At 39.1% G+C, this 14749-nt stretch overlaps 2 protein-coding genes across 4 annotated transcripts in view; one reads left to right on the top strand and one right to left on the bottom strand.

Annotated features, from left to right (window-relative positions):
• GTF2F2 (general transcription factor IIF subunit 2) overlaps positions 1–14749 on the top strand; it is a 153457-nt gene that overhangs the window by 65007 nt on the left and 73701 nt on the right. The gene's annotated exons all lie outside the window — the stretch shown is intronic.
• KCTD4 (potassium channel tetramerization domain containing 4) lies at positions 401–11016 on the bottom strand. 2 transcript variants are annotated; one of them, XM_027064875.2, is made up of 2 exons: positions 10961–11016; positions 401–2023 (listed from the first exon to the last, which is right to left on the bottom strand). In XM_027064875.2, exon 2 carries the CDS (start codon positions 1836–1838, stop codon positions 1059–1061), a length of 780 nt encoding a protein of 259 aa, XP_026920676.1. In that variant the 5' UTR covers positions 1839–2023; positions 10961–11016; the 3' UTR covers positions 401–1058. The 2 variants fall into 2 exon arrangements, with proteins under 2 accessions (XP_026920676.1, XP_014924407.1); XM_015068921.3 differs by having other exon boundaries at positions 10818–10977.

Below are 14749 nucleotides of genomic sequence, written 5' to 3'. Positions count from 1 at the left end.
AGAAATTAACACAATTCAGTGAATCTGAGATTTAGCATCAAAATAGGTACTGAAATGAATAAAGTTCTTTCATAAGAATAATGTCTAGTGATGCTCATTTAATATTTTTGAGCTTGAAGAATGAACAGACAGGGTGGTTCTGAAAATGAACTCCTGTATTATTTTGATACCACATATTCTGTTGAGGCTAAGTTATGCAGGTTGTGTTGGAACCCAGCCTGCAGAGAAATGAATTTGCTGATTTTTGTCACTTGAAAGACCAGCCAGGGTTACTGTAGCCTGCCAGTTGACTACATCAATAGGTAATATTGTGTGAAATCATCAAGTGGTACACTTTGTTTTGAAAGTGACACATATAACTTTTTATTATAATTATTAATACAAACAAAGAAGCTAATAGTGCTTTTATTTATTTTTTATTGTCATCAAGCAGTTTTCTAGGAATGTTCAGCAATATGTCAATTCAGCTATAATTCTAGTATAAAATACAGGAACTATGAATAAGCTTTTAGTGCCTGCCGTTAAAATTAAGTCAATAGCTTTAATACCTTCTTACAGTTACATTTGGTTTCACTGTAGCTCTGTTTTAGTACATCTGCACATCTCTTTTTCTCTCAGTGTTTAATTTTACCAGTTCAGTTTCTTTGTAGATTGGTAGAAAGGATTTTAAATCTTACAGCCCCTTAAAATATTGTATTACCATTTACTTAAATGAATGATAGATAATGTACATGCTTGTTCATTGTGCAAGTACCAAAGACATTCTGATTGAAAGACAGTTTACGGAGAAATAAACAAATAGCAAAAGCATTCAGTCTTTATTTATAATATATAGAACATCACTGTTTTCATTTTAAGAGTCTGATCAGCAGGAACACCCTTGAGAAGGACATCTTTAGCAATAGAATTTACATACCGTTAGCTCACAGTAATTGATTAGCAGCAGGGCTCTGAGTACAGAGCTGACTGGGCACACGTTATTTGGGATGCCTTTGATGCCGTGGTTTTCCGAAGCTTGCTGGCTGCATGCTTGTTGCCTTTGTTCGTGACACAGGTAATTACTTGATAAAATGAAGTGCATCGCTGTGAACAATTGACCCTTTGGAACAATCCAGGCTGGTCAGCAGTCTAAAGCCACACTTTAAAGCCATCATTATAGCTTCAAACTTAAGAGTTTCCAGGGTACAGACAAAGGTGTTGTCTTCCTTTAGTACAAGTCGAGTGCCATTTTCAGATTTTATGAAGTATTTAAATTGAATGATGTTTGATGATATTGAAAACTCCTCTGGAAATCCATCCAGCCTGCTTTTGGACACCAGAACAATGCGAGATTTTATTTTTGATATGAAATCAGGAGCATTACAGAAAATTCTCAGTCCTTGTGAGCGATCATGGTTATCTGTTATTTCCAAGAAAGTAGTCTCTCTGGGTGTTAGCTGTTCTTTTTCCCACCTGGCTTTCACTTCCTCCGCCAGTCCCTTGAGCTGAAAGAATTCTGCTTCTTGTGCAAGAAGTTGATTTTCTCGAAAGCCTTCGGGCAGTAGAAGTTCTCCATTTCGTAGGAAGTTCAGGACATGCCTGAAGAGGAGTCCATCCCTGTCTATGAAATAATGCCCATCAGCATCAAACGGGCAGAGGATTTTTCCATTTACTATACCTTCAAGGAAAGTGTCTGGGTACTTGGTCAGTGTTTGTTTTTGAGTAATGTATAAATATCCACCAACGTTGAGGGTCATCAGTGTGGATTTGCAATTCTTTCCTTGGTCAGCGTCTTCCAAGCTGTTGTGTTTCCCTTCATACTCCTTTTCTTTTTCTCTTCTGTTTATTTTACGCTCCATTTTTGAAAATGCTATTTCAGCCTGTTCTTCTTGGCTCTGAGATTTTTAAAAAAGAAACACTACCACACAAGCACGCCTTTATTCAGCCCCAGCCTGGTGATGGAATGGAAATGCTGGCAGCGCCGCCTGCTCTGTCAGCTCGGTTTTGCAGTAGGTGGCGCATCAGCTATGCGTGCGGGAGATTTCTGGAGTAAGAAGACAGGGAAAAAAAAGATAATTTGCATTTAACTGTATCAGGGAAGGAATTTGTTGTTTAAGATTTTCATGTGTGTTCTTTGAAGTAATAAAAGTTCCTCAAGTTACTCAGTAAATTGAATTTCCTCTTAGCAGTTAAGCAGTTACAAATATTTAATTCTCCAGCTAAGTTGAGTATGTTTCTGTTTCTAAATGTCTTTTAAGTTATTGCTCACACAGGCAAGCTTAATATTGAATAATATTTTTAGTTTTTGAAAAATAATGCATATTGAATCTGTGTCATTTTTTAAAGCAAATCATAAACAGGAAACCAAAAGAGAAGGGAAGGAGGTGTATAGAATCTTTTCTCCTGTAAAACACACATTTCACAGTGGTGAAGTCATTTTTAAAGACCCAAATGAGAACATTTAAACCTGTTGTTTATGACGTGGCACTTGAATTTAGTTTGATTTGCACGTGATTGTGATTTAGAGATCTTTAGCACGAGAGAAGAAATTTTCTTAATGCTCTTAATGCTTAACGAAAGGTTCTATTATTTTATTTTATTTGGGTTTATTTGTTTGTTTTACCCTAAGGTAAAGCGTCAAACGTACAGGCTTTCAGTAGTCGTTTACATGTCTTTTTGGTTAAGATATCCTATGAAAAATTCATAAGCTTGTGTTATCCCAAACCCGCTCCATGTGGAAGACTTGGGCTGCTGTAGAAAATACTGTAACTGTGTGTGTGTGTGTGTGTGTGTGTGTGTGTGTGTGTGTGTGTGTGTGCATGTTCACATACCCACGTGTTTCGGAAGATAAAAGATTCAGAATACCTGCTATAAAATAGTGCCATGGTAAATTTCACTGTTTTTTTATGGTCCCCCCCCCCCCCGCCCCCCACAGTGTACACAAAAGGCAAAAGGGCCAAAGACAACTTTTTATTTTATTTTTTGGTAACTTGGGAACTGGAACAGTGTTGAATCTGGTGTCCCCTCCACCCCCACACCTTTTTTCTTCTTCCCCTCTAACTTGCCTTCCAAGGCATTTTAGAGATCTGAGCTTTCATTTCTAGAGCTTAAAGGCCCAGGGGTAAGAAATGTGAACATTGTTCCCAGTACACTATTACTTGACTGGTCTATCTGCTAAATTATTCTGAGGAGCACATTATTCTCAGAGTTAAATTAGATTTAGATTTAATATTGAATTGATTTATATTTCTATTACATTAAAGGCATTTTTTAATTATTCAACTGTATGTTGGTGGAAACATTGGAGCAGAGTCTTCTAAAAATGCTTACCTTGTATTTTCTCTAAGCAATGTTAGATTTTCTTCAGATATAAAAAATTATATCTTTAATTATAGCAGATAACATGTATTAATACTTAGATTATCAAAAGTCCATTGAAATTAAACTAGAAATCTAATGCATAACGTTTTTAGAGCTGAGTTTTTGCTTAGAGACCATAAAATTCAACCTCCTCATTTTACCAAAAATAAAATTACATTCTGGGGAATTTTTTTAAATGTTTGTTTATTTTTGAGAGAGAGAAAGAGAGAACGAGTGGGGGAGGGGCAGATAGGGAGACACTTTAAAGAGGCTGTAGGCTGTGAGCTGTCAGCACAGTGTCCGACTCAGGGCTCGAACCCACGAACCACGAGATCATGACCTGAGCCAAAGTTGGACGTTTAACCGACTGAGCCATCCATGTGCCCCTAGGGAGCTTTTAACAGTGTTTTACCTAGAACTTTACAGCTTGTTAATAAGCCAACACTTGAACTAAAGCTTCCCCTTAGTCCTGTATCATTTAAGAAGAGTTTACTCTTATATTCTAACAATTTCATGTCTGTGTTGATTTTGTTGTTTTAGAATCAAGTCTTGTCTATGGATCTGACTTTTTAAGAAATATAGAGGTGCCTGGGTGGCTGAGTCAGTTAAGCATCTGGTCATGATCTTTCGGTCCGTGGGCTTGAGCCCCTCATTGGGCTCTGTGCTGAGAGCTTAGAACCCGGAGCCTGCTTCACCTTCTGTGTCTCCCTTTCTGTCTGTCCCTCCCCCACTTGTGCTTGCTCGCTGGCTCTCGCTCGCTTGCTCGCTCTCTCTCAAATAAACATTAAAAAAATTAAAAAAATATATTTAATAGATTTTTTTAGCACAACTTTGGAAATGTATTCATGGGATTCATATGTTTGTAGTCACTGTATGCTAGTAGCACCATGTAATAAGCAGAATCCGCAAAGACGTGATAATTTCGTTGCTGGGTCTGGTCCTCTTTAAATGAACTTTATGGGACATCAGAAGCAGCAGAACAGAACTGTAGTGTAGTGATGGAACCTGGGTTTTGTATGATTAAATGGAGTGACGTAGGAGATGATCACGTAATCCTAGGCCTTCTTCCCTACAGCCTGTTTGGCCCATTTGTAGATGCCTTCATGGGGAAATGAAGCTCGTGCTGCTAGAAGGTGGGCTTCCTCAGGATGGGAAGGTGAGGCGGGGCTGCCTCGTCAGCCAGCACACCGGGGCCCCGTTACACTTGCCAACTCACTTCTGTTTCTGCTGCCTGGGTTTTAAGACTGTTTGTGTTCTTTGTTTCTGCTGGCTTGCCTTGACAGACTCTGAACCCACCCCAATATGTGCCTCTGACCCTCGGTCGCTTTTTTTTCACTCTTGACTTCACACTGGCGTTCTTGGCTTCTGCACACCTGCCATGCATGATTTGCTTGCCACCCGTGGCCTGGCAACAATAGTGTGACGGAAGCTTTGTCTTAGTGCCTGACTAGAAGTTGATATGAATCCATAGCACTTTTCTTTTGTGTCCTGCTGCCCCCAACTTGCAGTCTTGAAAAAGAAAAATGGCTCCCAGTAGGCCTCACTTTATCCCCATTACACCACATTATCCCCTTTAAAGTAACATGATTGCGTTTTACAGACGTTGCAGGGGGTTGTAGATCATTGCTGTCTGTTGTGGCACACCTGCCCCTTACGAGACAGCTAGGTTGTTTTCTTCTTTCTGTTCTATTCTAAGTTTGTATTTGCCTGCTTGGGTGGGTGGAGGGTGGGGAAAGCTTGTCCTGGATAGTGTCAGTCAGGTCCACACAACCCTAAAACTATAAAAGTGGTGCTTCGTATGCCAAGAAAAATATGGTGTGATTCTGTTTCTCCACCTCACTGCAGATATAAACTGCAGTTCAACAGTTTCAGCAAAAAGCTTAACCCACATGTCAGAGATTAGCTTACTTAGATCCACTTGATCACTAGATTTGAGGATTTCATCTCCTTTGCAGACAGAATGATTTTTTTAAGGTAGGGGCCCTGTTTTCTACTCATTACCCTAGACCTTTATTAGAGTTAGATCACCTCTGTCTTAGACATCTGTACTCACACATACAAAAGAGCCCTTTAGCCAACTTTTAGGATTTAATTTTTTTTTTTTTAACGTTTATTTATTTTTGAGACAGAGAGAGAGACAGAGCACGAATGGGGGCGGGTCAGAGAGAGGGAGACACAGAATCTGAAACAGGCTCCAGGCTCTGAGCTGTCAACACAGAGCCCGATGCGGGGCTCGAACTCACGAACCGCGAGATCATGACCTGAGCCGAAGTCGGCCGCTTAACCGACTGAGCCACCCAGGCGCCCCAACTTTTAGGATTTAGATAGTGCCATGTTAGGTTCTTGGTATAGGTATATCCATTAGTTAGGCCCAGTGCCTAATCAAATTCTAGCAAAACCTTCCACTAATACGACGATGCTAATCTTCCAGTATCTGCATTAGGCAGAACTTCTTCCAGGCCAGTGGGAGGAGTTCCCATCTTATCTACTAGTTCCTGAGGGAAAATGAGGTCATTGTCGTCGCCATGATTGACACGGGATGTCATCATAATATATGCTTGCTCTATTTATGTGCCATGGAAGGAAGTAGAACCTTACCAAGAAGGTATCTCTTTTGGTTGGAAGATACAAGATTTGATAATTCCCCCAAACTGACCATATCACTCTGTGAAATTCAAACACTCCTTTTCAAGGAAAAATGTTGGTTTTAGGAGCTGCCTTTAAAATAAGAAAGAACACTGCTTCTGTCTCCACCTATACCAGATCTTTTTGGTTGTTTTTACCTCCATGTTTTCTGCCTGTCTTTACAAAAACAAAACAAAATAAAACAAAGATGATTTCCCATTACCTTAGAAAGAAGGTAAAAGCAACTGTCGATTTTTACTTGAATCTGGCACTCGGTCTTAGCTCCGGACTTGCCACATTTTTTCAAGCTTCTTGATCTGTTTTCCTCACTTGAATTTGATGCCCACCTACCTGACTCCATAATGATAGCTTTATCTGTTCATTTTCTCTAATCTGGCTAACCCTTGGCCATCTTACTTTTATGTCCTCTGATATCTCTGCTTTGAACCGTGTCTTTTGCAAGCTACGTTTTCTCTCTCTCTTTTTTAAGTTTAATTATTTATTTTTGAGAGAGAGAAAGAGAGAGAGAGCGTGCATGTGAACAGGGGTGGGGCAGAGAGAAAGGGAGTAAGAGAATCCCAAGCAGGCTCTGCACTGTCAGCATGGAGCACAATGTGGGGCTCGAATTCACAAACTGTGAGATTATGACCTGGGCCGAAATCAATCGGATGTTTAACTTACTGAGCCACCCAGGTGCCCCAAGTTTCTCTTTTTTAATGTGTGGTTTATCTCTTCTTTGTAGCCTCCTGTTATAGCATTTAATGTGAGAAACATTCGTCTTGATATTCAGCTATGACTAATTTACTCTAGCCTCTGTATTAAAAATAAAAATAGGGGTGCTGTGTGGCTCAGTCAGTTAAGCATCTGACTCTTGATTTCAGCTCAGGTCGTGATCTCAGGGTGGTGATATTGAGCCCTGCATGGAGCTCCATCCTAAGCGTGGAACCTGCTTGGGATTCTTTCCCTCTTTCTCTGCCCCTCCCCAGCTCTCTTGGGTGTATGCTTGCTCTCTCAAAAAAATAAAAATAAATTACACAATGTAATGTATTAATATAAGAATCAAGTATCTTTCCATGTTAATCTAATTATGTTTGAATGTCAAACCTTTAGTTTTGACGTATAAAATTCATCTGCATTAAGTGTTGTCTGGTACTGGGATTGTACTAACACAAATACTGCCCCGGCTACCTTATGCTGCTGATTGGCCACAGTATCTAACCAACTATGTAGAATGCTTGAATCCTAGGACTCACTGGATATATCCTCTGGCAGGAAGGTGATGTGGATGGGTACTTCCAGTCAGGTGAATGTGTTTGAGAATGTTTTGCAGTGTTGAACTGAGTCTTCAGAGAAGCCCAGGAATCTTTGCTATATTGGCAAGCTTAAGGCTTATTTGAGGAGTGTAGAAAAGAATAAAGCACTGTGTATTAAAAGGAGCACAAATAAAAATGACAGATTAAATGAGAACTTCAAGCAAAATTCCATTCCACATTCTTTGCTTTTCGTTAATTATACAGTTGACTATGAAAACAATTTACAAATCATATTAATTCATATTTTAAATATACTTTGGGAGATGAGTGCTTCAGGGAAAGCAGTGTTTTATAATTCTGTGAGAAGTCATTTATGTTTTTTAAAATGAATTTTCTCTTTTTTGAATTGTAGCCTATGCATTATTATTCACTGGAAAATTCTATTGTAACCAGATGAGCAAAGCACTTTCATGAGCCATCAAATGAACATTGAAATTATATTATTATATAGAACTCATTTTTATAGTGCTATTTGGCAAAATGGAATTTTGCCTTCTCTTTGGGAAGAAGATATTTTTAAAATGTTAATAACCATTATGTACAATCTCAAAATGAGGGACATGACTTTGAAAACTTGTAAAGGTAATATTATTATGAAATCAGTGATGAAAAAAATCTTTGCTCTTAAGTACTGTCCCCCACCACTGGTCCTTCTGTCATCCTCTTTTCTTTAGATCCTCTTGTGTCCTTCCTTAGTGGTGACATGGTGTGGAGGAAAGAGAAGGGAGCCTGAACAGCAGGACAGGATATATGATCATTCATAGGAGCAAATGCTGTTTCTTAGTATATTGATTGTAAATTAGGGACGGAGGACTCTTTCATGTTGCACATTTTTCACATTAAACAGTTCTGAAATCAGGGTATGTCTTAAAATCATGGTAGTGTTTTGTCTTAATGGCTTATAAGATGATGTTATGTTATAGTTGATGCTGTCTCAGATTTGATGAAATATTTGAGCAGTTCTGTGAACTGCTACCTTCATACCACCAGAAAATAAAATTAACAGAGATACAGGGAGAGGAAGAAAGGGAGCCTGGGGTGAGGAGCCATATTATGCAGCAGTTTTAAGCTCTGGCTACTGCATATTAGAATGATCTATTGAAGTTATAAAGATACCACCATCTCTTGCCCCCATAAGCCACTTCGAGTAGAATCTCTGGCTTTGGGCCCAGTAGTTTTTGTTGTTGTTGTCTTAATTAAAAAAAATTTTTTTTGTTTATTTTTGACAGAGAGGGAGAGACAGAGCATGAGTGGGGAGGGGCAGAGAGAGAGGGAGATACAGAAACCCAAGCAGGCTCCAGGCTCTGAGCTGTCAGCACAGAGCCCAACGCGGGGCTTGAACTCACAGACTGCGAGATCATGACCTGAGCCAAAGTCGGACGCTTAACTGGCTGAGCCACCCAGGCGCCCCTGGGCCCAGTAGTTTTTAAAAAGCTCCCCAGGTGATTATTCTAATGATCAAGCAGAATTGAAAAACCACCATATGAAGGTAATTCGTGAGTTCAGGAAAGGGAACTTATCTCAGAGGAGTTCTTAATGATGCGGACATAACTTCTACCCTGTAGTTGTGGAGATAACTTTGTTAAATTATCTTGAAAATCATAAAGAACTAGTGTATGGCATCCACTGCTGTTACCAATTAAGCATGGTGAAGAGAACAGGAAGTACTGAAGTTGAAGTTAATGAAATACTTGAATCCTATTGACTTGATTTGAAAATAGGTGCCGTTGGATTGTCTATAAGTATTTCATTAATATTGTATCCCTCAACCCTGTTGCAGTCTTTCTATGTGCAGTGGTCTGTATTTTTCTTCCTTGGTATCACTCATCATATCAAGCACAGTGTTTGGCACTATTTAATAATACTATAGCATTGTAGTGAAAGTCTGTTCTCTAGGAGACTTAATCTTTCCTGGAAGGATTTGTTTTTTGTTTTAATTCATTTAATTACCTTTGCTATTGTTTTTTTTTTTTTTAATGTTTATTTATTTATTTATTAGTGTTTATTTTTGAGAGAGAGAGAGACAGAGTGCCAGTAGGGGAGGGGCCGAGAGAGAGGGAGACACAGAATCTGAAGCAGGCTCCAGGCTCCAAGCTGTCAGCACGGAGCCCGATGCAGGGCTTGAACTCACAAACCATGAGATCATGACCTGAGCCAAAGTCGGACGCTTAACCAGCTGAGCGACCCAGGTGCCCCGCTTTTCCTATTGTTTTTAAGTCATTTCTAATTTCAAGTGCAGCAGCCAAAGCTGGATTGCACCCTTTGATGAAGGTCTAACTAAAACAAACGATTATATTATTAGGATTTTCCTGCCTTATTTCATTTATTGTTAAACATAGCATTACTTTATGTTTTTTATAAAGCTGTGTTTTATTTCTGGGTTTTATCCAGCCTCTTATTCTTGAAAGCAGCTTTGAGGTTAGAAATTATGTCTGTTTACAAGTCAAAACATCATGCCTACATCTGTATTCAAGAGGCTTTTATATTGGCTAATTACATATATGATGTAACAAGCATAAAAGAGACTGTAGTCTGAAGTATAGGAGGAGTAATAACTTGTGGACTTCATTTGTAAACATTAAAACATACAAATATTTGTTTTTAAAAAGCTCATTCACTAAGTTACTTCTTTGATCTAAAGTCTGTTATGGCTCTCGACTGATAGAACAATCCAGATTCCTTTGTGCCTTTAGGCCTCCATCTTTGATTTTGTACTTTAGCTAGCTACTTTTCTTTATACTCCTGGGCAACCATTCTTGTCATTCACAGATGCTATTTGATCATCATTACAGTGTCCTTTTTTTTTCTTTAAAGTTTATTTATTTTGAGAGATAGAGAGTGTGGGAGAGGGGCAGAGAGTCGGGGGGAGAGAGAGAGAGAGAAAATCCCAAGCTGACGTGGGGCTCAAACTCACGAACTGTGAGATCATGACCTGAGCCCAAATCTAGAGGCAGATGCTTAACCAACTGAGCCACCCAGGTGCCCCTCAGTTTCCCTTTTATAGGAATGTATATACAGCCTTCTTTCTTACAGTCCATCGGTGAACAGTTGAAGAGCAGTGCTATGCGTCAGGAGGTTGAGATGTTTTCTAAATCTTTGGTCTAGTCCTCAAATCTTGTTTCAGTATTTGTTTAAAATTGGGAATTTCCAGTGCATTAGGTGTATTTGTAATTTGAATATTATATGAAAACATATTACATAAATAGATAACTTTGGGGAATATTTATATTACTGCTCCTTTGTTACTTTTGAGGTAAATAATCAAATGCTAACTCTGTAGGTTTACTGAAATCTGAACATGATCTTTCATTCCTAAAATTTTTGAAGGTTAGAGATCAGAACATCCGTTGCCAAATTTGAATAGAATAAGGATCACTTTCTTAATAATATAGAGATTGCAAGTTTGCCTAACTGGTTTGTTAAGATACCAAGTAGTTTATATTGATTTGCCTTACCCTGTGAACCACAGGCAAAAAACTTCCATGAAAAGATTTTAAATGAGAAGAATGGAAATTAATAGGAATATTAAAAATGGTTTACCTTTTAAATTCACCAGCTCTGTGAAAATATTTTTTCTTCAGTCCTCTTCTGATGGTAGACACAGATGTGATATAAATAAGAATCAGGAAAATAGCTTCAGAAGTCATAGGAACAGTCCAAAATCTTGGTTCTGGCTCACTTACCTGTGTTTTAACTGGAATTGGAAGTGCTCTTAAAGGCCTCCACACTGAAGTGGATCTGGAGTGGCCTTGTGGAAATGAATGCCTATTACTTCCTGATGCCTAGCATCTTCCTAATATACCTGGTATCATTAATTACATGCCAATGCTAATAAGCACCCTCCCTGCTTATTACTGTAACTTGTTTAAACTAGCTATGCCCTTAACTTGTAAAAAGTGCCTGTCGGTTTTCTTGAGTTCTTTAACATAGAGTCTATCTCAGTTGAGATAAAGAGCCGGAAGGTCTTGGTTAGAGCTGAAATTTCTCAACATTTTGTTGTTGTTTCAAGAAAGTTTCTAATTTCTCTTCAAACAAATTTGATTATATCTAGGTCTTATTAGAAAGTTATCAGCGCAGGGGCACCTGGGTGGCTCACTCGGTTATGCGTCTGACTTTGGCTCAGGTCATGATGTCACGATTTGTTTTGTGGGTTCGAACCCTGTGTCAGGCTCTGTGCTGACAGCTCCGAGCCTGGGGCTTGCTTCAGATTGTGTCTCCCTCTCTCTCTGACCCTTCCTGTGCTCGAGCTCTCTCTTTCAACTCTCTCTCTAAAAAGAAAAAGGGAGGGAGGGAGGGAGGGAGGGAGAGAGGAAGGAAGGAAGGAAGGAAGGAAGGAAGGAAGGAAGGAAGGAAGGAAGGAAGGAAGAAAGGAAGGAGTGAATCAGCCCACACAAAAGAAACACTAATGAAATAAAACATCCCCAGTTGGAAGTGAAGGCCAGTTGTTGTTGTTGTTTTTTTCTTTGTTTATTAAGTGAAAGAGAATTGGAACTAGATCTCAGAGATCCTCGTCACTTCATTATGTACATGCTGAGGCCCAGAGATGTGAAGTAGTCTTGCCAAAGTGACATCACTATTTACTGACAGAATCAGAACTGGAACTCTTCAGTTCTTCTTTATGGCATATGTTTTATATATTTACCCTTTAAATTTTTCTTAATTTTTTCTTATTTATTTATTCATTTATTTTAATTCTTATTTTTGAGAGAGAGGGAGACAGAGCACGAGCAGGGGAGGAGCAGGGAGAGATGGAGACACAGATCCAAAGCAGGCTCCAGTTCTGAGCTGTCAGCACAGAGCCCGACGCGGGGCTTGAACTCGTGAACCGCAAGATCATGACCTGAACTGAAGTCAGACACTTAACCGACTGAGCCTTCCAGGCACCTCTTTCTCAATTTTTTTCTGAAACTAGGTGGTAGGATATAGATAAATAAAACTATTATCAAAGGTGTGTGTTCATATTCTTTAAGATTCTTTTGGTCACAAGTAACAGAAACCAGGAAGTAAAGGGATCTTGCAAAAAAGGATGGGGGATAGGTGATGAGGAGAAAATATAGGAAGGATTCTGGAATATTACCCAGTATCCAATTCTGGTGTGGGTCCCTTGGTTTGAAATTGAGAGAGAGAGAAAAACACACACAGGGAGAAAGAGAAAGAGGAAGGAGATGAAAGCCATTGTTCACTCTATTCCTACCACCTTCAGTGTCTTTCTGTCTTACCTCCTGTCTAAATGCCACCTGTTTTTCAAGATCCAACATAAACAGGGTGCCTGGGTGGCTCAGTCAGTTAAGCGTCCGACTTGAGCTCAGGTCATGATCTCACAGTTCATGAGTTCGAGCCCTCACGTCGGGCTCTGTGCTGACAGCTTGAGGCCTGTAGTCTGTTTTGGATTCTGTGTCTCCCCCTCTCTCTCTCTCTCTGCCCTTTCCCTGCTTGGGCTCTGTCTCTTTCTCTCTAAAAAATAAACATTAAAAAAAAAATCCAACATAAACATCGTTTTCTCTATCAAACCTTTTCTTGAACCTCAGCTAGGCATAATCTCTTTGTGTGTTTTAGTCTCTGTATTCTGTGTGTATCTGTCTTATAACTGTTAAAAAAATTCTGCATTGTGCAGTAGAGTCCCATAGCCCATAGGGAAGGACCGGTAGTCTGTCAGGTAAATTCAAAGGTAGGGAACCATAATGTGCATTCCTAGTGCCTTAAACATTTTACCTTAAGGGTTAAAATGTACATTTAGCTACCAGTGTACATGTAGGACAAGGCCTTTGATTACAGTATAGTATGCTGATTGAGCATCTGCTCTCTGTTTCTTGGGAAAATTCAACTCATAATCTAGTTTAGATTTACAATTTTGGCTTCTTAGAAAAGAGCAAGAACTTAGACACTGAAACAGTAGGAATGCAGAATCCTTCTAGACTTGCATGTTTCTCTTCTAGTCTCCTGTTAATTTCTCCAGTGTCTACTTTGACAGTAGTTTTTTTAGCAACTTACTTTTATATCATGCCTTGCCAAGGCACTAAACCTGGTTTTCATAGAAACATCTCCTTCCCCCATACTCATAATTAATAGGATTATATAATATATAATCAAATTGCATAATTACTAACAGTAACACTAGCATAAACAACTTCTAATATAGTTAGAACAGAAGTGTGTGGGAGTACCAGAGATGAACCTAACTGCCCACTATGGGCAAGCTATGGGCATCTGTCACTGTATTTAAAAGAGGGGACTTGAGAGCCTTGGTAATCTAGAAGTGGGTTAAGTGGAGGTCTATTAAAAGTGATTCTGGTGTTGGGGTGCCTGAGTGGCTCATTCGGTTGAGTGTGCAACTCTTGGTTTTGGCTCAGGTCATGATCTCATGGTTTGTGGGTTCAAGCCCTGTGTCAGGCTTTGTGGAGCCTGCTTGGGATAAGTGATTCTGGTGTATTCAAAATGATTTATATACCTGTCTTAGATTCCCACTAGACCAGGAACTCTCAAAATGTGATCTGGAAACTTTTGGGTAGAGGGATTCCTGAAACCTTTTCAAAGGGCCTGTGAAATCAAAACAATTATTCATAATAATACCAAGGCTTTTTGTCTTTTTCAATTCTGATTTTCTAAACATTTCTTAGTTTAATTTCTAATATCAATAGCAATAGATAAAACCCACATCAAAGCTCTGGGGGGGGGGGTCCTCAGTACATTTTAAAAAATATATGCCACAGAATCATTTGAATGGCTGCACTATACTCTACTCCTTGAGGACAGGAGTCATGTTTTATTTATTTTTGTTATTCCTGATGCATTGCAAGTATTTATGGTCTTTTAAATTGGTTTTGTTTTGTATTTTTTTAGAAAGGGAGAGGGAGAGTGCGCTGAGCTGTGTGGAGGGGCAGAGGGAGAGAGAATCCCAAGCAGGTTCCCTGCCCAATCTCTCAAACTCGCAAACCGTGAGATCATGATCTGAAGAAACAAAATCAGGAGTCAGTCACTTAACTAACTGAGCCACCCCTCACCCCCAACAAAGTGGTTTTAAGTAATGAATGAAAATGATCTGTAATAAACAACAGTGGTGTGCAAGTAGGTGCTTTCAAATGCCTTTAAAATATAATGCAATATTTAAAGCATGGTTAGTGAAAAGAATATGAAAACATTTTCCTATGAGGCTTTAAAATGTGTGTGAAGGCTTTAAATCCTGCTTAGGAGGCTTTCTCATAAGTAATTGGCTTTTTAAAATTTATTTAAGAAGAGAAGGGGAATGAGCTAACAGAGATGTGGGGTTATTTAAGAGCAGCCAATCAGTGGGAAAATTCATTGCTGATGATTAAGACTTTTCTTTCATTTGAGAATCATTGGAAAGCTATTTTAGGTTTGAAAAGGGGATATGATGGACAGGAAATTATGGTTTGGGAAGTGAATTTTGTTGCTTTATGAGAATGACCTTGATTGAAGAATAGTGATGAGAGTAGTGGCCAAGGTGAAATGGG

This window comes from Acinonyx jubatus, chromosome A1, assembly GCF_027475565.1.
Source record: "Acinonyx jubatus isolate Ajub_Pintada_27869175 chromosome A1, VMU_Ajub_asm_v1.0, whole genome shotgun sequence".
Taxonomy (NCBI): Eukaryota; Metazoa; Chordata; class Mammalia; order Carnivora; family Felidae; genus Acinonyx; species Acinonyx jubatus.
This window is presented reverse-complemented; position numbering and strand designations above follow the sequence as displayed.

Bases quoted from the DNA above. Each gene is read 5' to 3' on its own strand.
- KCTD4 (XM_027064875.2), bottom strand. From the start codon at position 1,838: ATGGAGCGTAAAATAAACAGAAGAGAAAAAGAAAAGGAGTATGAAGGG.